The sequence below is a fragment of the Trichomycterus rosablanca genome, chromosome 5, assembly GCF_030014385.1.
Source record: "Trichomycterus rosablanca isolate fTriRos1 chromosome 5, fTriRos1.hap1, whole genome shotgun sequence".
NCBI classification, from domain to species: Eukaryota; Metazoa; Chordata; class Actinopteri; order Siluriformes; family Trichomycteridae; genus Trichomycterus; species Trichomycterus rosablanca.
Genome location: NC_085992.1, coordinates 7,834,989 through 7,861,927, shown reverse-complemented (window position 1 = coordinate 7,861,927; position 26,939 = coordinate 7,834,989). Strand labels below are relative to the sequence as shown.

At 38.9% G+C, this 26,939-nt stretch overlaps 1 protein-coding gene across 1 annotated transcript; it reads right to left on the bottom strand.

Moving 5' to 3' along the window:
- Nucleotides 1-772: 772 nt before the first annotated feature.
- Nucleotides 773-9,623, bottom strand: wbp1la (WW domain binding protein 1-like a). Its single transcript, XM_062994809.1, has 4 exons — nt 9,483-9,623; nt 6,095-6,197; nt 2,675-2,836; nt 773-2,426 (listed from the first exon to the last, which is right to left on the bottom strand). Exons 1-4 carry the CDS (start codon nt 9,621-9,623, stop codon nt 1,717-1,719), a joined length of 1,116 nt encoding a protein of 371 aa, XP_062850879.1. The 3' UTR covers nt 773-1,716.
- Nucleotides 9,624-26,939: the final 17,316 nt, after the last annotated feature.

Here is a 26,939-nt window from a genome sequence, read left to right as displayed (position 1 = left end):
GGCTTTGTCAATCTCATCAAAAACTCAAAATGGAAAAGAAATGAAACACTGGCTGCTAACGCGCAGGTGTATTTTTTCTTTTAAAATAAAACCCAGACAAACAGTAGTGTGTAATTAGAATTGCACATTATTTACATTATTACAGACACTCTTTCCAGATATTGGCAGCAGACTGTGAAGGTTAAAAATAAAAGAAGAGAAAAAATAAAAGAAACTGAAAATAATTCAGAATCACCAGCACCACATTCAGAGCTGAATTCACACATCCACAAAATTAGGATCAGTGCATCCTAAATATGTTCTTTTTCAGCCTAGCCATTGGGAGGTGCATTTCTCAGTGCGCTCTCAGTGCCAGTCCCAAGCCCAGATAAAATAGGAGGGTTGCACAAGGTAGGGCATCCGGCATAAAAACTGTGACGGTATGTGACGGTGTGGTATGCAGACCAGATCCACTGTGGTGACCACTAATATGTATAAGGGAATGGGCAAAAGAAAAACCACATAATAATGAATATTTCTATTTTTTCGAAAGGATTGCGATACGGTAAGTCTCAACTGAATACAGCTAGTTTGGCTTTGTGCTTTCAGCAATGTGAGGAATCTAAATGCCACTGCAAATTTGAGGCCTAAAAACTGACTTTTAAATACAAATGCAGACATGCATACTTGTGCCATGTTCCTGAAAATGATAAGCAGATTTTTGAACCCATGATCAGATCGAAATTTGATTGTTTGCAAAGTTTCAATACAGCACCACAACATGAATGGCATAAACAGTTAACACACTTTAACTGTTAATAGTTAAGGATTAACTAGTGGCATAAAATTACATAATGTAAAAAGCAACTAACAACAGGTACTTTCATTAGCTCAGTTAGTGCCCTACACTTCATTATAACATTATAATAATGTTTGTTTATTAGGATTTTAACGTCATATTTTAAACATTTTGGTTACAGTCATGACAGGACGAGTAGTTACTCATTACACAAGATTCATTAGTTCACAAGGTTATATCAAACACAGTGTTGGACAATTTTGTATCTCCAATTTACCTCACTTGCACGTCTTTGGACTGTGGGAGGAAACCAGAGCACCCGGAGTAAACCCACGCGGACACGGGGAAAACATGCAAACTCCACACAGAAAGGACCCGGACCGTCCCACCTGGGCTACCCACTTAGCCACCGTGCCGCCCTGCTAATATTGTAGCACAGGCCTAATCACGCTGCATTTAGCCACAATACATTCACATCTTACTTCCAAAAAACCAGACATTGTTACTGACATTAACTTGTCAACAATCTGCAAGTTTTTGTAGTCCAATTCTGCAAAACACCACAGGTGTTATATGGGCCTGAAGACAATTTCTGTCTTATATTTACATGAAAAAAAAAACTCTTTTTCTTTAATTAACATCATACAGTATTAACTATGGCAGTGGATAAGATAAGAATTTGATCAGACATTCCGTCAGCATCTAACCTCGAGTCATCATACTAATATGCAGTACCGGTTTGGTGCTTCCCCATTAGGATTTGACCACAGCCTCTATTTAAAAATGCTTAGCTAGATTATTTTAGGTGTAAAACACTGCATAATATTCACACCCCCAACACACCCAAACATTTACAACCAAAGCAACAGTACAGTAAGAAAATAAAGGGAGATAGCATTACATAAGAAAGTCACTGCAGTACAATGCAAAGGTGGTGCTTAGTTTTGGGGCTCTGCATTGTTACCATGCTGATGAGCCTCCTGTTCGTTGATGGTGTGCAAATGAAGGCAAATGGGAGGCCGCTGGATAGGAGGCTCTCTGTGCTCAGGACTTCTTTCTGGGCCAGCAAATCCCAGCTCCTCATTATCTGACCTTTGAAGGCCATTGCTATTGGGGTTGCAACTATCACAGAAGTCCTGCTCCTGTAACCCCTCTCTGTCTAAAAGTCCCTCAAGCTCCTTCATATGATCCTCTCCATCCTCTTCCTCTGGCTCACGGCTGCACACGCACACCTCAATACCTGAATCTCCGGTGAAGCGTCTATGGCGCCCTGGAGTTTTGTCCTTACTCTCAGGACATGCGTCAAGCCCCTGATCTCCAGACTGCTTGGTTATATCGGGTGTTGTGGCGGATGCAACCTGCTGTTGTTGACTATCCTCCTCGAAGCTTAGGTAGGGTTTGTTTGCATTTCCTGTAGGGCAGTGCACAGGAAGATGATGGGTATCTTCAATGCAGTGTCCGGATGAACTGCTCTCCGATGCAGGGACTGTGCAGCTGGGCTGTAACGATGAGCAAATCTCATCTGACTGCTGTGGGCTCACAGATTCAGGATTCTCACCAGGCTGAGAGGCACTATAAGGAGGAGGAGGAGTTGGGGGTCTGTTCTCCACCTCCTCATATGCAGGTAAGAGGTAGCTAGGCAAAAACCCTGGAATAAGAATACAAGCAAGAGTGAGATTATTATGTATACATTCATTGAGGTCACTGACTAATATTCTATTTTAGGTCTTTTTAAACCTTGGTCATTAATACTAATGCTATTTTTCCTCTGAATCTAGTCTTATCCAATTCCCGGACTGTAAGTTCCTCTGCCACTGACCGAGGATAGCCGCAGACTATCACAAACTGAATCTGAAGTGCAGAGTTGCTGACTATAGTGTAAGTCAGGTTACTTACTGAGGTAAAAGGGCAGTGATGAGTAGTTGTGCACTTCTCTGTAGGCAATAAGGTTAATCTCATGCTGCCGCTGTTGTTGCTGGAGTCGATGTTTAGCACGACGATGGTGACACACACAACAGCAGCTCAGGATGATAATGACAGTCCATATCAGCCAGAACCCTAGAGCCAAGACATGAAATTACCAAAAAAGGATTTTTACTTACAGCAACAGGCCTGTATAGTTCTACTTTTCAATAACTGAGCAACATAAACAGTATCCTGGAGAGGGTGCTAATTCACTCTTTGCTTGTTTTGATCAGCTGGGTCTGCTAGGTTGATAGCACTACTAACAGTAAATGCAGGAACTTCAGACTCAAACAAATCAGACTTAAATTAGATAACAGCACCACTCTAGTGCCCTCTAGTGCCTACATAAATAGAGAACAAGACCGGGATCTACAGTATTATTTTAGGTGAAATGACACAAGAATGTGCTTTAAATTTGAATAGAAATGTGCAGAAGCCAGGAAAACCCAGTGTTGATTAGTAATGTCATTACTACCAAGCGTGTGAAACTCTGACTCAAATAAATCCCAACTGTGAGTGGGCTCTATCTCTCCAAATAGAGAGGCTCAAGGCATCTGGTTACAGGAGCTGGTCTGATGGGGTTACACATAAGACAAGTCTGTCTAGATCAGCTGTATCAGCCGCCATGTAAAAACAACAGAGAGTGTTTATTGACCCAGCAGGTAAATAAACATAATTCAGAGATAAGATTGTTCCCCAGATCGTTGGAATGCCGGAAAGAGAGAGGGCAAGAGAGAGCGAAAGAGGAAATAAAAGAGTCATCTAATGAGACTGCTGCATTTCCAACTGAAGTAAGCAACACTGAAATCAACATGACAGATTAAGCCATCCACACAAAGCAAGTTGCACCCTTTAACTGATGGGCTTAATCATTACACACCCTGTACCTGATGTACTTTCTCTGGGACAAATTGTTACCTAAACCAGTAAAAACATTCTGAGATAAGTCACCAAGTTTAACGCTATTTCAGTATAAGACTATGTTCTATCCGATATACAATAAGGAGCCCATTGGCAGTGGGCAAGTGACTAAGACTACCTGCACAATCTGTACTCCAATGATGTCATTTCAGAAGCTGATACATGTTCCCCATAACGCACTAATATAAAGAGTACAAACTGTCCACACACACAAGAAAGCATGGCTAATAAACTACTGAAACAAAGCAGGAAAGTTACAAGAAAGCCTTGGTCAACCAGAGAGAAAAAAGCACAGCATGTTGGTATTTGAAAGCTTTTCTAACAAAATCACTGCAAAGCTTAACTGGACTCAAGATCATCAAGGATGGATAACGCAAAGTAAAAACATGTGCTGTGGTCTGCATATCAAATAATTTATGAACATAATGAAGGGCATGCTTTCCAGACCAAAGAGGAAAAGGAACATCCTGCCTCCTAGCAATGCAAAGAATGCAAAGTTCAACAGCCAGCAACTGTCACGGCATGGGGAACTTGCATATCTGCAAAGGCATCAATATTGCTGAGGGTAACATACCCAGTTTGAGAAAACAAATTGTCTTTTTTCAGGGACGCCTCTGTTTATCCAAACAATGCCAAGCCACATTTTGCATGTGTTACAACAGCATGGTATTGTAATAAGAGAGTGCCAGTACAAGACTGGCCTGCCAATAGTGCAGACCTGTACTCATATAAAAACAAAACACTTTCAAAAAATAAGTGCTTACTTAAAGTCATAGTTTGAATTAAATAAGTAAACCAAGCTGGGTGGGAAAGCGGACACAAGAGGAACACAGATGCATAGCCAGGATTACACATACATATATGTCAATAACTTCATATTTAAGCTATTGTTAAATAATTACTACCGTTGTCATTACCCTCATCAAATGAAGCCTGAAAAAATGTTTACTTCGAAAAATTTTAATCGAGATTAAAGAGCAATTAATCGCAAACTAATAATTAAGCAAAATTTGAACAATTATGCACATTTTTATTGCAAGAACCATTTATAGATGCAACTCCAGTGGTGTAACTAGGAGCTCATGGGCCCCAGTTAAAAAAAAAAAAAGTTGGGCCCCCTCAACAAATTGCATATGCTGATGGCTGAACAGAATAAATTCAAAGTCACTAAGAAGTTACAATTCCTGCCTCTGTTATTTTTAATGCACAGTTTTAGTTTTTTTAGTTTTACTTAACGAAAAAATTGTAATATAATAAAAATGACTTGGCGAGTGCAGACCCCAGATGCCCCCCCCTCCCCCCTCCCTGGGCCCTGGTGCTTAAGCTTTCTGGCTAACCCAGAAATCATCCTTTCAAAAATTTTTAATCTAATATTATGCATCAATAACCAAACACAGATATGATTATTTCAGAGATCTATTAAAAAAAGCTTTTAATACTGTGTTGTGCAGAAACATGACTGGGAAATATTGTTCTAAATTACCATTTAAACACCTATAAATACCTGAAACAGTCAAGTTACCAAACATTATATATAAGTTATTGACTGTAGCTATAAAAAGTGTTAATAAATACAGTCCATGTAAACGCTTAGTCCATATAAATATCAGATACAGATGTGCTTTTAAAAAACTACAAACATCACAAATATGAATCATGTTTATAGCCATGTGATAGAATAACCTGAATAAACTCTAAAGATGAAGCATCACGCAGTTTCACTTCTGTCTCAAACAGTACCTGAGGGAAGGGGGCGGAGCTACGTGGTTTTGATGGACAGGTCTAGCAGCCAATGGAAATACTCATTACAAAGATTGAGTGATTTCATTCATCTTTTCATCAACACGTAAAAAAATTTAAAACCGCTAAAAGTAGTTTTTCATCGGACAGCGACGATAATTTATTAATTATTTTTTTCTATTTGACTGCGCTGGCGGGTCTCAAGTAATGCAGTTTAAAACAGAAGCTGCGGGCAGTATAAACCAGATCCGGTGTGGACAGAACACCCCGGACTTCAGTCCAGTGTGATCCAACAGCAGTGTATGTAAAGTTCTGTGTACAGTTCATGCGCTTTACATCCTAATTCATCTGAAATACAGTTCATTACCACAGAGACACAGATTTACGTGGCACGTTATCGCGATTAAAATTTTAACTCGTTAATCGCGTTAATTAACGCGTTAAACGACAGCCCTAATTAAAATATTCGCAAAGTAAACAGTAGGTGTCAGTTTACACATGCTCATATAGGCTTTCACCAAAGCTCCTGTTTTTAATTGCTAAAAATTCCTGATGGTAAAAAGAAATCTAAACTTACACACACTAGGCTGGGCCATTCCTTGTTCAAAAATGACCTGCACCCTCAAAACATGCATTGCAAACTCGCATAACAGTAAAATGCGCTAGCTGTAATTAATGAAAGGTACTTACACCACAGTTCATAATAGAAGCTGCAGCACTGCAACTCTCCACAGCAGTGGCCCGATTCACAGATGTAGCTCTGATTGTTCGGTCCGATGCATATTAACTTGCCCTGTAACAATAAAAACATGATGCACGCTTTGCTCAGGATTCAGTGCTTTTATAACATGTAATACCAATATGGATCTGTAGATGCACCAAAATGAATTGCATGCACAAGGAACATCATTTGCCAGCTCAAATAACACTAAGTTAATAAGTTAATGACATTTTGCTCTGGATTACCTGCTGGTGACCCATATAAAAAGAATAGTCTGTTCCTGAGTGAAGAATTAACTGCTACCTCAATTTGGAGACAACAGAGGAAGGTCAAGTGCAGGCAGGCTATTCTGCAGCCACACATGGTACAGTGAAATGTGTACTCCCTCAGTTTAAGCGTACACACCAGCATAGCGGTCACTCACAGCATTTAGAACACAGCAACCCATGCCAGGGAATGCAAGTAAACAGGATGACAGACTCTCCCTGTCAGTCTATATACACTGACACACACAAACTAAGAAAAAAACTGAGTGAATTTAACCTTTATTTACTCAGTGTAATGCAACACTAGTAGCTGCTTATCCATCTATACATCTATCTATGTAGCTTTAATGCAAGCCACACCGTGTATTCACCTTTTGTGAGTCTGGTGGATTAAATGAGAAATCCAATAAAAAGCAGATCTGTAACTTTCTGGTAGGAGATGTGATGCCAAATTAATGCCTTACCAATGGTGTTCATACTTTGATATTCTATTTATAATGTGCTATACAGTTTATACTGACTTACACAAGACATTAAAAACCAATGTATGTTATTATGTGCATGGACAGCTTTATTTCTAATTGTGCACACTAGTGATCTCACTTACTGAAAAATAGAGGTGTCAAAGTATCAACATGGGTGTCCAACAAAAGCAACCTGGCAGTGGTGAGGATTCAACCAGGGACATTCTGATCACTAGTCCATTACCTTAACCTGATTTGTAATAAGTCCCTAAAGCACTGTTCATTCAACTGTAAAATATCTGAAGACTACACATTTGTTTTTTAGATTCTTAAACCCTGGTACACGACCCAAAAAAACAGGTAGCAGAGAAAAATAATAATAATTCAATAAACTTGTACATGAACGCCCCCTTTGTAGAGGCTTTATGCCCTATAATGTAAATCACAGTTAGACCAGATAAAGTAAGATGCATCGTTTGTGTTGCCTGGGTCAAAAATCATTAACAAAATGTGGGTCAATTGAAAACAGTTTTAAAAACCCTGGTTAGGAACAGTGTTATGGTATCAAGATGGCACAGGAAATATCCAGCTATTACAGCCATAGATATTGAATACAAAAAGCTTAATATCGTGACAATACTGGCCTTTTACTGTTTAAATAAATTAATAAAAAAAAGTTATGCGAACAAGAAGATTTAAAATGTACATGTAATACCTATGCATTTCAAGAGTATTTACAAATAAATACAGTGGTAAATTTGTCAACATGCTCATCTATGGTGTAAAGTGATCAAATCTACCAACCCAAGTGTTGGGATCTCATGAAATTTACTTGCTTTTTGCTGGTACAGCATATTGATTTAAAAAACTAATATTTTACCATTATACACCAAACAGCATTCATAATAGTATGCCCAAACTAATAGTGACTAGAACCAGTTGGACATACTGTCACAGTGCCCTACTTTTGTAGTGTAACTTAAAATGCAGAACCAGTTTTGATGCCAGATCAAGTTGTCACAAACACAATAATGAAAATACTAACACTGGATGATGACTAAATCTATAATTGTTATACAAATCTCAATTTTACTGAAAGTGTCACAAACAGAAAGAAAAAAACAAAAAAACAAAACCAAAACAAATATACTATTGGAGTAGATAGCAAACTGTCTCACTAAGCCATGATCTAATTTTACAATGTTTTAAATATAACCAAATCCAGCTGCCAATTAGAACAGCCATGAAATATTATTTGTATTCATTATTTCCCCTTTTCACCCAATCCAGTAATATAAAATTGCAACCTTGCTCTCGGCGCGAATACCCCACCACTTCTGACTGAGGAGGGCGGTAGACTGTCACTGGGATTTGTTGTTTCAGAAGATAGATAAATTGAGGCCATAAAGACCAACATCATCAGATAAACTTTGGTATTCAAACAATGCTCAGCTGGTATTAGAAGGCCTGAGTTGTGATAAGGCAACATTTATACACTTGATCTGTTGACATAAGGCAGTATGGTTCCATGTATGCATGCTATTTAGCCCAAATTCTTACTCCATCTGAAGAACAAGGCAAAAACTGAGATTTCTTAGACAACGCCTGTTTAACCTTCACTATTTAGACTTAGATACCGAAACCTGGCTGACAGCTGTGGAATAGGAGTGGAAGCTCGAACCAGTCTGGCCATTCTTCTCTGTCCTCTCTGATCAACATGGTATTTTGCCTGCTTCTTACAGAATGTTTGATTTATTTTTACACTGTTTGTGTGTAAAATACTTAGGTTGATCAGCAGTTGTTAAAATACTCAAATCCACTCATCTGGTACCAAGAACAATGTCATGGTCAAAGCAATTCAGATCACATATTTGCCTATTCTGAACTATCATATAAAAATCACCTAAAACTTTTAAACAGTGTCTGTATGATTAACTGATTTGATAACAACAATGAGGAACAGATGCGTAGTTGTTTCTGCTATAGTGGCCAATAAGTAAATATTAAAATATTGATATCATAACTTTACACCCCTCAAGCATAATGTAAGCGTTTTTGTGTCTAAAACATGGTGATTTACCATGTTTCAACCAAACCACAGATACAAATAAACTTTATCAGCAATAAAAAATAAGTTAAATTAAATAAGAAATATGATTATATATGATTAAATAAGATATTATAGTGTATAAACAAAGCCTGGCTAGAGTGTCAGACTAATTCAGTATAAATAAATATATACATCAGTGTGTTTTGCAACTTGTGTAGTTAATACATTATAATTTATTTTACCTCATATAAAAAAATCTATGACAACAATAAAAAGAATTGTATTCAAATATTAATAACCTAAACTGAAGACAACCGTACTAGGTAGTGTGCCAAACATAATACCAGCACAATCGGTAGTATGTTAGTTTAATACAGTATTTAGTACAGTAGTTTGTGATTTGGGACGCAGGCTTGCTGTTAGCTTTAATTATATTACTAAAATGTATAGACAGAACTCTCAGGGTGGTGACAGCTCTCTTAAGTCCTAAACAGGATCTTTAGCTAAACTGCTTCAACACAACAAAGGTTAAGCGAAGGTTTACGTTAGCCGGTTAGCTAACTTGAGCTAGCGTTACCTCAGTGATGAGTGGCTGCGAGGCTGCCGTGCTGAGGGTGTTGATTAAAAACAGCCCCATTATTTTGAGCGTTTTGCTCTCCCGCTGCCACGTTCCCCGCTTTCCTCTGCCTGTCCGTACATCTGAAAGACGGTAACACATTTAGCTCCACAACGAGCCACCTTTCCGTTTTATTCCTTCTTTCCTCAACTATTAGCTTAATAGCTCGCTAGCTAGCTACAACTCCGAAAGTACACTTTCAAGCTCCGCCTTCGTTTTACTTTGCTATTGGGTAGTTTAAGAGGAAACGTCCGGGTATCACAGCGTTACTGTTAAACTATTGGCTGTTCGAGCTGTCAATCAAATCCCTGCTGCATTGCTGTCACCGCTGGTGGGGAGGCGTCGGGTGTGACTGCTAAGATAAACAATTAAAATGAGTTCCAGAAACAAAGTTTGGGCACGAAAGTCTCCTGTGACCTGAGGACACTTTTAAACTGTTTAATGCCCGGGGTTCTCCAATATGTTCCCATTTTATAAGTAGGGCTTGAGTAAAAACTATTTATTAACAGTATAAATCTAGCAGATTTTCCAAAGTAGCACTACTACTACTACTACTACTACCACTAATAATAATAATCATCATCATCTATTGTTAGTGTACAAATTTATGACTACTTAAAAATCCCTACCAATGCACCTTTACATAAAATTGTTGGGTATTTAGAACAGATTGAGATACACAAAGGCATTGAATGCATAAATTACACAATTACATTACTGAATGAATCATGAAACCATATTTCTGACAACAAGGTCTAGAGTGCTGTATGGAAAACAGCTGCTATATAAAAATGTTAATCAACTCAGCTCCTCTCACATATTTTAATATTGAGAAACATCATGCCATTCTTTACCATCTATTGGAATCCATAATTAGCTGTGACATTTATCGATAACAGACCATTTTTTTTTTTTTTTTTTTAAAGAACAAAACTAAAAAAAATACATAAAAGTAGTATACACGTATTAAACAACATATTTTTCTAATAACCTTTAAAGTAACTTATTTTAAACTTATTACAATACTTCATTTTTGTATGATGAATAAGTACTCTACTAAAAGCAGAAACCATATACAGTGGGGCCAAAAAGTATTTAGTCAGCCACTGATTGTGCAAGTTCTCCTACTTAGAAAGACGACAGAGGTCTGTAATTTTCATCATAGGTACACTTCAACTATGAGAGACAAAATGAGAAAAAAAAATCCAGGAAATCACATTGTGGGATTTTTAAAGAATTTATTTGTAAATTATGGTGGAAAATAAGTATTTGGTCAATAACAAAAGTTCAACTCAATACTTTGTAACATAACCTTTGTTGGCAATGACAGAGGTCAAACGTTTCCTGTAAGTCTTCACCAGGTTTGCACACACTGTAGCTGGTATTTTGGCCCATTCCTCCATGCAGATCTCCTCTAGAGCAGTGATGTTTTGGGGCTGTCGCTGGGCAACACGGACTCCACAAATTTTCTATGGGGTTGAGGTCTGGAGACTGGCTAGGCCACTCCAGGACCTTGAAATGCTTTTTACGGAGCCACTCCTTCGTTGCCCGAGCGGTGTGTTTGGGATCATTGTCATGCTGGAAGACCCAGCCACGTTCCATCTTCCATGCTCTCACTGATGGAAGGAGGTTTTGGCTTAAAATCTCACGATACATTGCCCCGTTCATTCTTCCCTTAACACGGATCAGTCGTCCTGTCCCCTTTGCAGAAAAACAGCCCCAAAGCATGATGTTTCCACCTCCATTCTTCACAGTAGGTATGGTGTTCTTGGGATGCAACTCAGCATTCTTCTTCCTCCAAACACGACGAGTTAAGTTTTTACCAAAAAGTTCCATTTTGGTTTCATCTGACCACATGATATTCTCCCAATCCTCTTCTGGATCATCCATATGCTCTCTGGCAAACTTCAGATCGGCCTGGACATGTACTGGCTTAAGCAGGGGGACACGCCTGGCACTGCAGGATTTGAGTCCCTCTCGGCGTAGTGTGTTACTGATGGTAGCCTTTGTTACTTTGGTCCCAGCTCTCTGCAGGTCACTGTATGAACAACATCCAGAAACGGCACCTGGCTCAAACTCATCTGAGATGGACTGAGATGGACTGCAATAATAATGTAACACAGCTGTCCTAACTTTTTGGAATGTGTTAATTTTGTCTATGTACATTTTTCAATGAATTACATGTTAAAAAAAAGATGAGCAAATTATAAAAATATTTTTTTATATATATTGGAATTGGGTTCATACTTATTTAACGTGTAGTCTTCACCTCAGGATTTAATAAACTTGTTAGTGTAAAGAAGTATAAACAAGGCAAGTATACAAGCCTGTTCAAGAGGTAATGTGAAAAACTGTACTGTTGCTGTTAAAACGTGAATAACATAATTTTGTACTTATTCTGCTACTGCATATCTGTGACACTTCTGTGCTGCATAGTCATGTGGCTAATAGAGTAAGGTGGGGTGGTGAAGGGGGAGCTTTGGTAAATGTCAGTAGTGTAAATGTGACCTCCAAGTAACCTTTCTAAACGGATTAAGATTAAGTTTACAAAACTAAAGAAGTGATTTAAGTTGTTCAATGTGCCTGTCACTACAATTGTATATTGAAGTTTCTTTTTATTTATTTATATAATTTTGCATATAGAGATTTTGTAGATTTATTCATACAGTGTTTTATGTCAAAATAATACCAAAAATGATTTTGGTTGTGTATTCAACATTTAAATACAAAGCAACATTTAAATATGTAAAATAAAGGATTTTTTTTTCTGAACTGCTTTGATATGCTTTAGTTCTGCTCTCAGTAATAATGTACAAAAAGTGGAAATCTCTCAATGTTTTTTGTAGAAAATACAATTTTGACACACAAAATTTCACTATGTTAATTCCTTAAACATTTCTTTCCATCTCTGGACTACTGCTTCTTAGGTTAGACTCTTTGAACCATGTATCAAGTTAAAAGGAACAAAAGCAAACAAATCACATTGTTCTGTCAGGAATTTTTCTTGTTCACTGCCTTTCATTTCTTCTTTTTCTTCGGCACTTCTCTCATTCAGAACAGAAAAGTCAATGGTTTCTTACATCCCGGCTTGACAAGTTAGGAGGATACAAGCTAATCCCCTTAATCTGTCTATTCTCCCATGCAGTGCCAAAGGGGGAGTGGGACCTGGCGCAAGTAATCCTATAGAAACACAATAGGATTAGTGCCCGACTCTTGGAGTGACAATCAGGTATCTACTGACTGATTGGCAAAGTAGGTTCAAGTTTCTTTAAATTTGTTTTTTCTTCTCTTCTGGGTAAGGGCTTCTTTTAGCTTAGCACTGTTGAGATTCAGCAAGGAGATGTTCTAGTGGTCTGTATGAAAATTATGAATTCTTCAGGTTCTGCACTAGCAGATGATTGACAGCTCCTGGTCTTCTCCCACAGCACAGAAGATGGAGAGGTGGAGATGCATTGTGGGCTCAAGCTGGGCCACCTTTTTACCCTGTGATTCAAACCTATTCTAATGCAAGCAGCATCACATCTAAAGAGAAGAGTCTAACAGATAGATCTAACTGATGTGTTTCAACTTTGTTCATTACGCATAGCAAATCAATTACATAGATTAGGAAAAGGCAGAAAAAATGTGCCTTTGTCATCTGCTAATATTGCTCTTTTTATAAGCAGTGTATATAATACATGTAAAAAGACACAAATACATAAAACATGACATATTTTGACCTTTTTTTAAACCAGACCATAGTTAGACCATAATTTTAAAGAACAATTTGAACATATGTATGACTAAATTACTCTTTCATATTCTTTACCTGATGACAGTGGTTGCGCTACCAAACATTTAGCAAAAGTGCTTAAAATGTCCATCCAGTCAAAACAGCAGTAGTAATAACAGTCCATAAGACATCTGAGGGAGTTCTGTGGTATCTGGTAAGAAAATGTCACCGGCAGGTTGTTAAACTTCTATGTGTTGCATAATGTATCATGTACCCTGGTGCCATCTCTTCCTGGGTAAAGATAGCACATGTGCCCGACCAGGACTGCTCCACTGTCCAGTTTCATGCAATTTAAAATTTTTGAAGGTGGACAGTTAGTTTGGGCACATATATAGTTCCTACAAAACAGGCATTAAAATGCCATAATCATCACCCCCCACCAGTTCATAACAAAGCAAACACACACACACACACACACACGCACGCACGCATGCACACACACACACACACACACGGGCAATTTAGTATCTCCAGTTCACCTGACTGCATGTCTTTGGACTGTGGGAGGAAACCGAGCACCCGGAGGAAAGCCACACAGACTCAGGGAGAACATTTGATTGATCCACCTTGTACCCAGGACCTTCTTGTTGTGAGGTGACAGTGCTACCCACCAAGGCACCGTGCCGCCCATGTACTTTTTTTCCATTTCCAAAAAAAACAAAACAAAAAAAAACACTTTGGTTCTAACAGGTTTCAGCAGATTTGTGTTCTTTGACTGTTGTTTACTAAAACATGAGAAATGAAATGTTTACTATGGAAGCACTTCTGTAAGTCGCTCTGGATAAGAGAGTCTGCTAAATGCAGAAAATGAAAATGTAAATGTAAATGTACTGTTTTGGAGTAACAGAATATTTTATTAATGCTGCCATGTCACAATTATTCACCCTTTACATAATATTGGTGATCTTAAAACCTGTTGCTGGTCTGTATGGCCTAAAGTTGGGTTACAGATACTGCTTAACATCACAATGAACATAACGTTCCATCCTCTGAACTTTCACACTTTTTTGCTGCATTGCATTTTTATGATTTTCCTATCCAGCACAAATTACATAAAAACAGCACTTGGAACCGGACACACGTAAGGTTTACAGGAATTACTGTGTTTGTCTTTTGTACGACTGTAAGTTACTGTAACAAAAAAACATTATATGTTGAGCATACTTGGCCAATAAAGCTTCTCATTCTGATTAAAACATCAGGACTGTATAATGACACCTAATTAATCTATCTATATAGAAATTTAACATAACACATATATGTATACAGTGGACTTAATTAGTGAATATGAGTATTTAACAGTAAAACCAGATGTTATTGCACAAATTCTAGTAATTTTATTCGCAGTCCAGAATGTAAACACCACCCAGGATATCTATACAGTGTACGCCCAGTGACACCTGATACCCTGTTTTGTATTAAGCAGAAGCATTACAAAAGTTATGGAATACTACCATGATTTAAAACACTAATCCTTTATTTTGTTTATTCAATATTCACATCTGTAACACTTGCTATGCAAGAATTTCCCCCAAGTATTTGGCCAATAAATCACTTGTTTTAAGGATTTACACACACCTTAATTTTTAGTACATGTGTACACACCATGTATATATTCCGCCAATTTTACAGCTGTACCTGTTTGTTAATATGGTAACAACACAAAAAATCCAGTAAATCCTTTATGTAAAATTCTTTCTGTTAAAATCTAAGCAGAACTGTTGCATTACCAGAAGAGAAAATCCTTCAGAGTATATGATAGTGTGGTCTGGAAAGCTTACATTATTTAAATTTAGAGTTGCTAGGTTAGATTGGAAACGTTTCATATGCACACATTTGTTACACGGTGTTTCAGTGCATTTGGAAGGCTCTTGGTACCAGCAGGGGCGATTTAATGCACGGTCTTACCTGGGCTTCAGCCCAGGGGCCCCGAATAATTGAGGGCCCCGATTGGCTGTTTTATTTTGTATTTATTTTGTTATTTTGGTTAATAAGAATGGGGAAGCTTGATTGGTGGTTTCAGTTAAGCGACGTGAACGTTAGAGCTAGTATGTGAGTGACATTCCGCTCAGCCAATCAGAATGCAGCACCAGGTTTATATATGTGCGTTCGGACGTCCTGCAGTTAGTTTAGTTAGACTCGCCTTGGTCCCGGCATGAAGTTCGGGTTCTGGAACTAGGCGGTATAAAGTGTTGTAACGCTCATTGAAGTCCTGACTAAACAGTTAAAGTGACTCTACCCTAAAGTGTGCCTTTATTCCCACAACTCCACCACCGCACAGCAAAAGACCCATGCATCCCCACCGGACAGCGGCTAAGTTATAAAAATAACTAAAAGACAATGAAATATCAAAATACATGTAATCACAATACACAGTGAGTGCACAGCAAGGGATTTTGGGAATCTTTGTAACTTGCTTAACGTTACTAGACCTATATATATACTGTATATATATATATATATATATAATTTTTGTTTTTGCACTGGGGCCCATGAGCTCCTAGTTACGCCACTGAACTCTGTTGTCTTGTGTTGTGTACTGATAATGAAAACTATATGTGTGGGCCCACAAGCAGTTGTAGCCCCTGGGTACCAGCACACAATTCCGAGTTCCTAGCTTTATGATGACATTCTGGATTAAATCTCTCATTTATTTTAAGTAATGCAAGTGGTAATGCAAGGGCAGTGGTAGCTCAGCAGTTAAGGTACTGGACTAGTAACCAGGAAGTTGCCGGTTCAAGCCCCACCACCGCCAAGTTGCCACTGTTGGGCCCCTGAGCAAGGCCCTTAACCCTCAATTGCTCAAAATTTTGTTCAGTCAAAATTGTAATTCGCTTTGGATAAAAGCGTCTGCTAAAATGCCAAAATGTAATTGTACTTAATGTACTTAACGACCTTTAGATGGCACTATTGTGTAAAGTTAGCACTAAGCACTGGCTCTGCTTGAATGGACTGAAGGTTAGTCCTGGACGTGTGATTAGACCCGGTGACACCTGATACTTAACCACAGGCTAATGCAGCTTGGTAGAAGCATCATCCTGTAGGAAACAGGGGTCACCTGCTCTAGAAAGGAAGTACTTGATTCCATTTAAGACCAATGAACTTGGCCAAGCAAAACATGGTCTAACCCTTAACTCATACTCATGTTACAGCCTCTGCTTTCTTTCTGGCTGGGAAGTGCAGGTGAATGAAGGTGAATAATGTGTGAAATTGGGTCCATTCATCTTTGGTTTCGAGGTACAACAGTCACTCCAGTTATTAAACCTCACACATTTTACTATTTTAAGATATACTAGAAAGAAAGAATATGTTTAAATTCTGTTCCCATCTTGTCTACTGTATTTAATTAACTTTACTGAAGTGTATACCGGAAGTATAGCCTAATTAAAGAAGTGTCTGGTTAACAAGCGTTTCCCGGTCTTTTGTGGGAAATGGAGGATACGGGTATAACAGAGGATACTGTTTCACCTGTTTCACCCAGTTGCTTCTCACTATTCTTCCAACATCTGCCAGGAGAATCGCTAAGTAATTAATGCTTTGAAGAAAAACACCATCTCTCTCACCAGGTCATCATTACCTTCATCACATTGTATGTTTTTGCGTATGCAAACAAAGCCAGCTAATTGCTTGCTCTGCTCTGACACAGATGCCTAAATAATAATAATGTTTGTTTATTAGGATTTTAACGTCATGTTTTACACTTTGGTTACATTCATGACAGGAGAGGTAGTTACTCATTACACAAGGTTCATCAGTTCACAAGGTTATATCAAACACAGTCATGGACAATTTTGTACCTCACTTCTTTGTCTTTGGACTGTGGGAGGAAACCGGAGCACCTGGAGTAAACCCACGCAGACATGGGGAGAACATGCAAACTCCACACAGAAAGGACCCGGACCGCCCCACCTGGGGATCGAACCCAGGACCTTCTTGCTGTGAGGCGACAGTGCTACCCACTTAGCCACCGTGCTGCCCAAATAATAATAATGAAAAAATCATAGCTATAATGTAAGAATCGGTGAATTCCCTTTTATTGTAATGTTTTCCCACACTTAAGAATGGAATGAAGTAACAAACATTTGTGTGTAATTTTTGAACCTGTAACACCACAAATTCTTAGATTAAACTGAAATGATACTGCAAATACCTGATGTTGTTCTTTTAAATGTGGAAAATTTCAAAGACACACATACGTACATTGCTTTGAAAAAAATGTACCCCCCATTTTATTTAGGGACTAAATGTTTAAAGCAGTACTGGTAAAGACCAAATGAATGAATTAACAAACAAATAGGTAAAGTTTAATTTAATTTACAAAACTGAAATGTGAACCATTCTTCAGTAATCATCTCTATTGTAGTACTTGAATAAGACACGTAACAGCTACTGCAGCTAGTAGTCACTTTGGTTGGATCTCGTTGAGTTCTGCACAATGTAATGGTTTAGTTTTGATCTATTTCTTAGCAGAATCTTTAAAAGTTATGGTTAGTTGAACAGTGGTGGTGTACTTTCAAGGTTTTGTCACTGAAGTCTACTTTAACTGGACGACTCATGAACATCAAATTCTTATGTTAAACCATTCTACTAATGCTGAATGGTTTAACACATGTTGTTGTTAAAGACATACACCGATCAACCATAACATTAAAACCACCTCCTTGTTTCTACACTCACTGTCCAATTTATCAGCTCCACTTACCATATAGAAGCACTTTGTAGTTCTACAATTACTGACTGTAGTCCATCTGTTTCTCTACATACTTTTTTAGGCTGTCTTCACCCTGTTCTTCAATGGTCAAGACCCCCACAGGACCACCACAGAGTAGGTATTAATTGGGTGTTGGATCCTTCTCAGCACCGCAGTGACACTGACATGGTGGTGGTGTGTTAGTGTGTGTTGTGCTGGTATGAGTGGATCAGACACAGCAGCGCTGCTGGAGTTTTTAAATACCGTGTCCACTCACTGTCCACTCTATTAGACACTCCTACCTAGTTGGTCCACCTTGTAGATGTAAAGTCAGAGACGATCGCTCATCTATTGCTGCTGTTTGAGTTGGTCATCTTCTAGACCTTCATCAGTGGTCACAGGACGCTGCCCACGGGGCGCTGTTGGCTGGATATTTTTGGTTGGTGGACTATTTTTAGTCCAGCAGAGACAGTGAGGTGTTTAAAAACTTCAGCAGCGCTGCTGTGTCTGATCCACTCATACCAGCACAACACACACTAACACACCACCACCATGTCAGTGTCACTGCAGTGCTGAGAATGATCCACCACCTAAATAATACCTGCTCTGTAGGGGTCCTGGGAGAGCCCTGACCATTGAAGAACAGCATGAAAGGGGGCTAACAGAGCATGCAGAGAAACAGATGCACTACAGTCAGTAACTGTAAAATGTTCTTCCTCAGAAATCTAAAATTGATTTTAGTCTTTTTTTAATGTCATTTTTTGAGTATGTTTAGATACAGTATTTCTGTATTTTAGTTGTAATCTAAATGCTGCACTTAAAATGTAATTGGAAACACATTACTAACAGAATCATGTGTCATCTCAGCTTGAAGGACAGATTCGTACTAATTGCTTTTAGATACCTTAAACGCTCATTTAACCTGGAACAAAATCCAATTCAGCTACACTCACATCTGAGGTTAACCACAAAGGTCGAAGAGGACACAGGAAAGGATAGTAGAGAGGTGGAAAGTGAAAATGTGGTTAAATGGCAGGATAAAAGGAGAAAGTAAAAAGGTCTAAACAGGAAGAGGAAAAATTGTCATCAAGTAATGTGATACGATGATAAATGAGATGTCTAATGTCAAAGGTGTAGGCGAATACAAAGTGTATTTTTTAACCTGTAAAATTTCTCCGAACAGTATGTATTAACATATCTGTGTAGTATAAGCTACAGTACACACAAAGGTCCAACGCTTGATTCTCTCAGACCAAAAGAAGCAGATTATTATTTATTTAACTGACCGCCAATTCATGTCCCGAGAGGCCATATTTCCTGCATGACTGTACAATCTGAGCAGAGAGGTGCAGCCATACCTTTTATCTTCAATAGGAAAATCGGCTAATGGATTGTCCAAGATTTACTATGATCTCATTTATTCCATTTTCTATAAATTACATCCCCCAATGTATTTTCAATTCTATGCTTTCCTTTATGAAGTTATTAATCTGTGCACCCGCGCTGTACTTTCTAGAGATATTTAAGTATATAAGAGCATGTTAAACTGCCTTCTCAGGTATGCTGAATCTGTGAGCATTAAAGATACATTTCAGGTTGAAGTGGGTTAGTACTTTATATTACTTTATTAAAAAAGTCGTTTTAAATCAAAAGCAAAGACAGGCTGATTTTTTTCTGTTTTATTTCTGCATTTTCTCCCAATTTAGCATAGTCAATTTGTCTTCCGCTGCTGGGGGATCCCTGATTGCAGTCGAGGTGGGTATATTGCTGCTCACGCCTCCTCCAACCCACGCACGACCCTTAGCGGAACCCTTTTTCACCCATGCATTCTGCACAGGCGCCTCTCTATCTGCTAATCAGGGTCCTTACACAGTGTTTGGGGACCACACCCACATAGTCCGGCCATCCCGCCCTAGCAGAAACGTGTCTGCTGCATGCACTGCCAATTACGCTCGCTAGATGGCGCCCAGCCTACTGGTGGCAAAGTCGAGTTTCGAACCGAGGAGTTCAGAATCTCGGCGCTGTTGTACTAGTGGAATATCCCGCTGCTCCCGGCTGATTTTTTCAGGTTTATTTTCTATAACAGAGTTCAATATGTTAAAGGTTTACATACACGGTCAGTATTTGGTAGCACTGCCTTTTAATTTCTTTACTAGAATCAAATGCTTAGGGCAGATTTGTACAAACTCACAATACTGGGATTTTATCCCATTCCTCCTGACAGAACTGGTGTAATTCAGTCAAGTTTATTGGCTTTCTTGCTCAAACATGCTTTTTAAGTTCAGTCCACAAATGTTTAATTATGGTCACTCCAATACTTTCACCTTGTTGTTCTTAAGCCAGGATCATTTTTCTGCTGAAAGACCCATTTGTGACCGACTTTTAGCTTTCCAGCTGATGTGCTGATATGCTTCAGTATTTGAAAATAATCCTCGTTTTTAATGATGCCATTCACGTTCTAAAGTACATCAGTTCCTTTCCAAACCAATCAGCCCCACAACATGATGTTGCCACTGTAGTTTTCTTTGAATTAAAAGCATCATCAAACTGTTACATTTTGTTTAATCTGACCAGAGAATACAAATCTAAAAGGCTAGAGACTTCAGTCTAGCTTTTTAATGGTGGTCTTTGAGAAGGAGCTTCTTGGCATGGCAGCCTTTCAGGCTATTGCAATGTAGCATCCTATAAATTAAATGTTTTACAAGGACCTCTGATGTAAACAAAGCAGTTTAGCATGTACTGTAGACTTATTGCCTCAGCTGTATTAGAGTAAATATCATATTTGTTGTTTTTAAGTATTAGACATGTTGCTTTTTCACCATCAACTTATTATATGAGGGATCTTCAAAAAGTTTACGTACTTTTATATTTTAGTTGCAAATGGTGAGGGTGGAAGAAGTAGTAATCGTCGTGTCTGAAAGACTGCGAGAGACGCTTATAGTCCGGATTTAGCACCATCTGATTTCCACTTTTTTGGACGATTAGAGCTTTAAGGAGGAGAAGATTTTCATGTTATGATGATATGAAAGCAGCGGTGCATCAGTGGCTACACGCTCAACCAAAAACATTTCTTGCTGATGGCATTAAAAAGTTGGTACGACGCTGAGAAAAATGCATAGGAAGATGACTGTAGAAAAGTGATGTTATTTGTTTTTGAAATTCTTAAAAAAACAGAGAAACCTTTTGAAGAACCCTCGTATTTACCATTGGTACTGCTCACTTCCTCCTGGTCAAGATATCTACTGCAGGTCAACACACACTGAATCCCTTTGCCTACCCATTCACACATGGGGGAGGCAACTTTCAAACATATTTAATTTTAGGAATGAGTATATTAGGTACTGATTTAATATTAGGTAGGGATGTTAGTGCCAATACTGGCCTAAAATGCTTATACTACAGTTCATTGATGCATAAAAACAGTGATGTTGACTAACATGACAGCTCTTGGATGTGAACACAGCAGAACAAACTAACATGCTGCTAAAGATGTTAGTTTTACAAATATTTATAGCACTCCCGCTGGCATTGCAAAAAAAAAGTGTATACCTACTGTAATAAACAGTTTATATATAATGTGTATGACAATATTTTCAGTGTCAGTAATTCTTCTCTCTATTCTTTCATTACACTGGATTTTAAATGCATGTTTAATGTGTTTGCTCTGACACTTTTATGTTATTCTAATATTTTACTAAGGTGTGACTCAAGGATTGAAGTTTTCCACTGAAACCGGTGAGGGAAAAAAAAGAATTGACTAAAGGGTTAAGGGGCAACACCTTTCTAATGTGATCCTCTGTCAGGTCAAATCCAGGGGCTTTAACATCAGAGGAGAGAGACATTTGTTTTGGAAGGGCCTGTGAATAACCCATGTCAGTGCAGGTCCCTGCTTGCTCCCTCTGGATGGTCATCCACTCAGACACTAGTGTGATGTAAAACAGCACATTTAGTGCACATTGAAAACAGACACTTGCACTTAGCTCCCTCGGGCACATGTCTACAATTCAACATCATGACCACCACAGATCTCATGACCACACACAGTCATCAAAACTTTACCTGTTCTCTCTGAATTATTACATTTTCTTCTTTGCAAAACTTAAAGTAAGGACCTGCAATGTTTCTGGAAGCTATCTATAAAAGTATGTCTGCTTTAGAGTCACTGTTTAAAAAGATAACAAATACACATATACGATTATGCAGCAATACTGTTGTAACACATGCAAAAATGCTTTCCAGCATTAATGGTGCCACCACAGATTACTTACAAATGCCATGGCCACTAATACACACCCATACCATGACAATCCATTTACATTGGTAACAGTTTAAATAGTACTTTTTTTGGGGAGCATGTCATCCATTATTTAATCAACAATTTAAATGGTTTGACTCATTTGACACAAAGTTTTTACTCTTTTATCAATTCATTACAGGTGAGCATGTACCCCTAGCTTTTCTCCTATACACCGACCAGGCATGACATTATGACCACCTTCCTAATATTGTGTTGGTCCCCCTTTTGCTGCTAAAACAGCCCTGCAACTGCGATGCACTGTGTATTCTGACACCTTTCTATCAGAACCAGCATTAACCTCTTCAGCAATTTGAGTTACACTAGTACACGTCTGTTGGATCGGACCACATGGACCAGCCTTCGCTTCCTACGTGCATCAATAAGCCTTGGCCGCCCATGACCCTGTCGCCGGTTTACCACTGTTCCTTCCTTGGACCACTTTTGATAGATACCCACCACTGCAGACCGGGAACACCCCACAAGAGCTGCAGTTTTGGAGATGCTCTGACCCAGTCGTCTAGCCATCACAATTTGGCCCTTGTCAAACTCGCTCAAATCCTCACGCACATCAGCTTTGAGGATAAAATCAAATCCTCACGCACATCAGCTTTGAGGATAAAATGTTCACTTGCTGTCTAATATATCTCACCCACTAACAGGTGCCGTGATGAAGAGATAATCAGTGTTATTCACTTTACCTGTAAGTGGTCATAATGTATTGCCTAGTCGGTGTATTACAGCCAGTCAAAGCATTTCCCAATTCCTATTGCAATTTCTTGTAATCACTCATTAAGTAATAGTGTGTTTAAACTGTTGGATGATTTTTGGATGCAAGCCTTGACACACATTTGCCCATTACGGACTACACCTTTATTGGATGTTGCTTTTTAAAACTAAAGAATGATTGCCTAACCTAAGCTGTTTTATTTACTTTACTTTTCCCCCACAAAGTCTTATATATTATATATATATTTGACATAAAAGCCATTATTGTATTGAAATACAAATTTAAAGGTGCTCAGGAGGTGCAGCAATCGTTTACGCTAGCCCACCACTGCTGAGATCCGGGTTCGAATCTCAACAGTGCTGTCAGCTGGCCAGATGTCTACAGACATAATTTTCTATGTCTGCTACTAAAGGAATGGGTGGCGGTTTTAAATGGCCAAACCCCTGCAACAGATTGCCGCCCTGTCCAGGGTATTCCTGCCTTTGTTTCCCGGTGGAACCGGACCTGACACGACCCTGACCAGGATAAATGGTTGATGAAAATGAAACGAAAAGATAAATTTTCAGCAAAAAAGTTAACATGTAGATGCTAAATGTGCACATGCTGTACAGGCTTTCTAAACATGTTCAAGAGCAGTATTTTAGATTTCAGTGCACTCTTGCAGCCAGCATGTCACAACAGGATGAGACATTTCCTTTGAAGCTCTCAGACATTCACTGTTACAAGTTTCAAAACATATACATTACCACTCAACAGAAATATGCATCTGCAGCAGATGTGTATGCAAGAAATCCTGCGCTTGGATTCAATAAAATGTTTATATAATGTGCATGTAGTATAAATGTGGACACCTGAGCATCATCCATATATGCTTGTTGTAATGAATTAACCTGATATTATTTGTCTAAGGATCTGTGGCATGGTTCAAAGTAGAGCGGGGCGTCAGACAAAGATGCATCCTGTTGCCATTTCTCTTCAATTTGTACGCAGAAGCCATTTTCAGGAAGGCTGGACTAGCCGAAAAAGAAGAAGGAATTAAAATTGCTGGACGAATCATCAACAATCTTAGATACGCAGATGATACAACACTGATAACAACAAGTGCAGATGGAATGAAGGACTTATTATGGAGCATCAAGCTGGAAAGCTCGAACATGGGGCTGTTACTCAACACAAAGAAGACAAAGATATTGACTACTGCCAGATACGACCGGGACACATTTGAGATGGATGGCGACAAACTGGAACTTGTAAAGGACTACAACCTACTAGGAGCTTTGATCACTCAAGATGCTGACACACGACACCAGAAATCAGACGGAAAATAGGTATGGGGAAATCAACAATGAAGTCACTGGACAAGGTCTTCAAATCGAGGATCATTTCACAGTTGACGAAAATACGCCTCGCACATAGTTTGGTCTTCTCTGTGGTAACGTACGGATGTGAAACCTGGACGATAAAGAAACAAGACAGAAGAAGAATCAATGCCTTCGAAATGTGGTGCTGAAGAAGGATGTTATCAATACCATGGACGGTCAGAAGAACAAACAAATCAATTTTGGAACAAATCAAGCCAGACATGTCACTCGAATCAAGGATCACTAAGCTACGACTTGCCTACTTTGGACACATCATACGAAGAGCGCGATCACTGGAGAAGGACATCATGGTCGGAAGAATAGAGGGAACAAGGCGAAGAGGAAGACCAGCAACTCGATGGCTCGACACAATCACAATAACAGCAGAGAAGACCCTGGCGGACCTATCTAGACTTGCACGGAATCTATATTCCTACAGATCGTTCATCCATCAAGTCGCCATGGATCGAGATCGAGCCAAAGGCCAATAAAAAAAGGATCTGTGATGTACAAGCTTGCTAAACAGAATATTCCAAAACCATTGTAAATTCATATGGAGCCTGTCTTAGCTGCTGTAACAGCCTCCACTCTTCTTAGAAGTATTTTCCAATACATTATTTTAAAAAATGACAAAGAATTAATCCTAGTCACCAGCCAAAATACTAGTGTCAGGTCCTGATGTTGGGTAATAATACCTGGCGTCCAGTCTGTGTTTTAATCTATCCAGCTCAGTTGGTTGATGGGATTCAAGTGTTCCCCCCAAACTAAACTCAGCCAACCATTCTTACAGATCTTATGGTGTTCTCCTACCTATTTGCACTACAAGCTTGCACACCATTGTCTGGGATAGCATCATATGCAGTAGCCTTGAGATTTACTTCACTGTACACTTAAGGGATCAAGACTCAGATCACTTTTCCTCCCACATCAGTCTATTCTGTGGGCACTATGCATTGGGCAAATCTGTGTTCATCCAAACCAGAATACGTCACCCAGACTGCCAGATGGTAAAGTGTGATTTGTCACTCTGAAGAATGCATTTTGTCTGATCTGGAGTACATGGGTTTGTTCTTTAAAATGCTCCAGGTCTCTGTTGGCATTGTGCAGGGTGATCTTAGACTTGTGTGTATGGCTGCTCAGCCATTGAAAGACAATTTATGAAGCTTCTAATGTACAGGACTTAAGATGATGTTCATCCAGAAAATGGCCTTTGAAAACCAGAAGCGAGGGTTTTTCCTAATCATTTAATGATTTTACTATGTTGATGGCCTAATGATTTGAAAAAAAAAGCTGATGCTGGACTTTTTCCACTTGTCAGTAACAGCACTTGTTGATTAGAGCAGCTTTAACAGGGCAGGTAATTGATGAACTGACTTGCTGAAGGCCAGCATGGTGGGAGTGACTGAAGATGGCTTGCTAAAATTGCCAGTACAGTCTACATTGTTGGCTGGTGTAAATATATTTATTAATGATCATTATACTTAATGAATCAATAATGAATATGAGCCTGGTGATATTTCATTGTCAACAATATAAAACCTCAGTTTGCTAAATACGTAAAACATCCACACAGAATGACTAGTTAATGAACAAAACTGTATTTTTATGTCCCAAAGCAGAGCCCAGAAAAAATACAAAACCACTAAGCTGAGCCATTGAGCAGAGTTATAAACAACTGGGCCATAGACCACACATGGGCAGCAACGCACCCACTAGCGGTCCACTTACCCACACTCAGGAAGACTGTACCTTATGGGACATTTGAACACACCTTAAGTTAACCTAATTGTTTGATGTTTCCTGAGATAAGATTGTAGCCAAGATAAATATGTTCACTTCTTTTCAAAAACAAATTTGCAGCAAATTGATAATGCAAATATGCACTGTCAGAACTTAAAAATAAAGGTAAAACAAGATGGTCAAGCAAAACAGATGGGCCAGTATGCACAATAGTAATAAATAGTTGCACTATGAACAAATGTTAATGATCATTCTTGAGAATAAAATCCAATTTGAACATACACAAAAAATGCTATAATGTACACCGATCAGACATAACATTAAAACCACCTCCTTGTTTCTACACACATTGTCCATTTTATCAGCTCCACTTACCATATAGAAGCACTTTGTAGTTCTACAATTACTGACTGTAGTCCATCCGTTTCTCTACATGCTTTGTTAGCCCTCTTTCATGATGTTCATCAATGGTCAGAACTCTCCCAGGACCACCACAGTGTGTTAGTGTGTGTTGTGCTGGTATGAGTGGATAAGACACAACAATGCTGATGGAGTTTTTAAACACCTCACTGTCACTGCTGGACTGAGAATAGTCCACCAACCACAAATATCCAGCCAACAGCGCCCCGTAGGCAGTGTCCTGTGACCACTAATGAAGGTCTAGAAGATGACCAACTCAAACAGCAGCAATAGATGAGCGATCGTCTCTGACTTACATCTACAAGGTGGACCAACTAGGTAGGGGTGTCAGTGGACAGTGAGTGGACACGGTATTTAAAAACTCCAGCAGCGCTGCTGTGTCTGATCCACTCATACCAGCACAACACACAC

Excerpts from the sequence above, each read along its gene's own strand:
- wbp1la (XM_062994809.1), bottom strand. The coding sequence starts at position 9,623 with ATGTGTTACCGTCTTTCAGATGTACGGACAGGCAGAGGAAAGCGGGGA. Across the intron at positions 6,198-9,482 it reads CGCAGCCACTCATCACTGAG|GGCAAGTTAATATGCATCGG; the intron begins GTAACGCTAGCT and ends TTATTGTTACAG. Across the intron at positions 2,837-6,094 it reads CTTCTATTATGAACTGTGGT|GGTTCTGGCTGATATGGACT; the intron begins GTAAGTACCTTT and ends TCTTGGCTCTAG.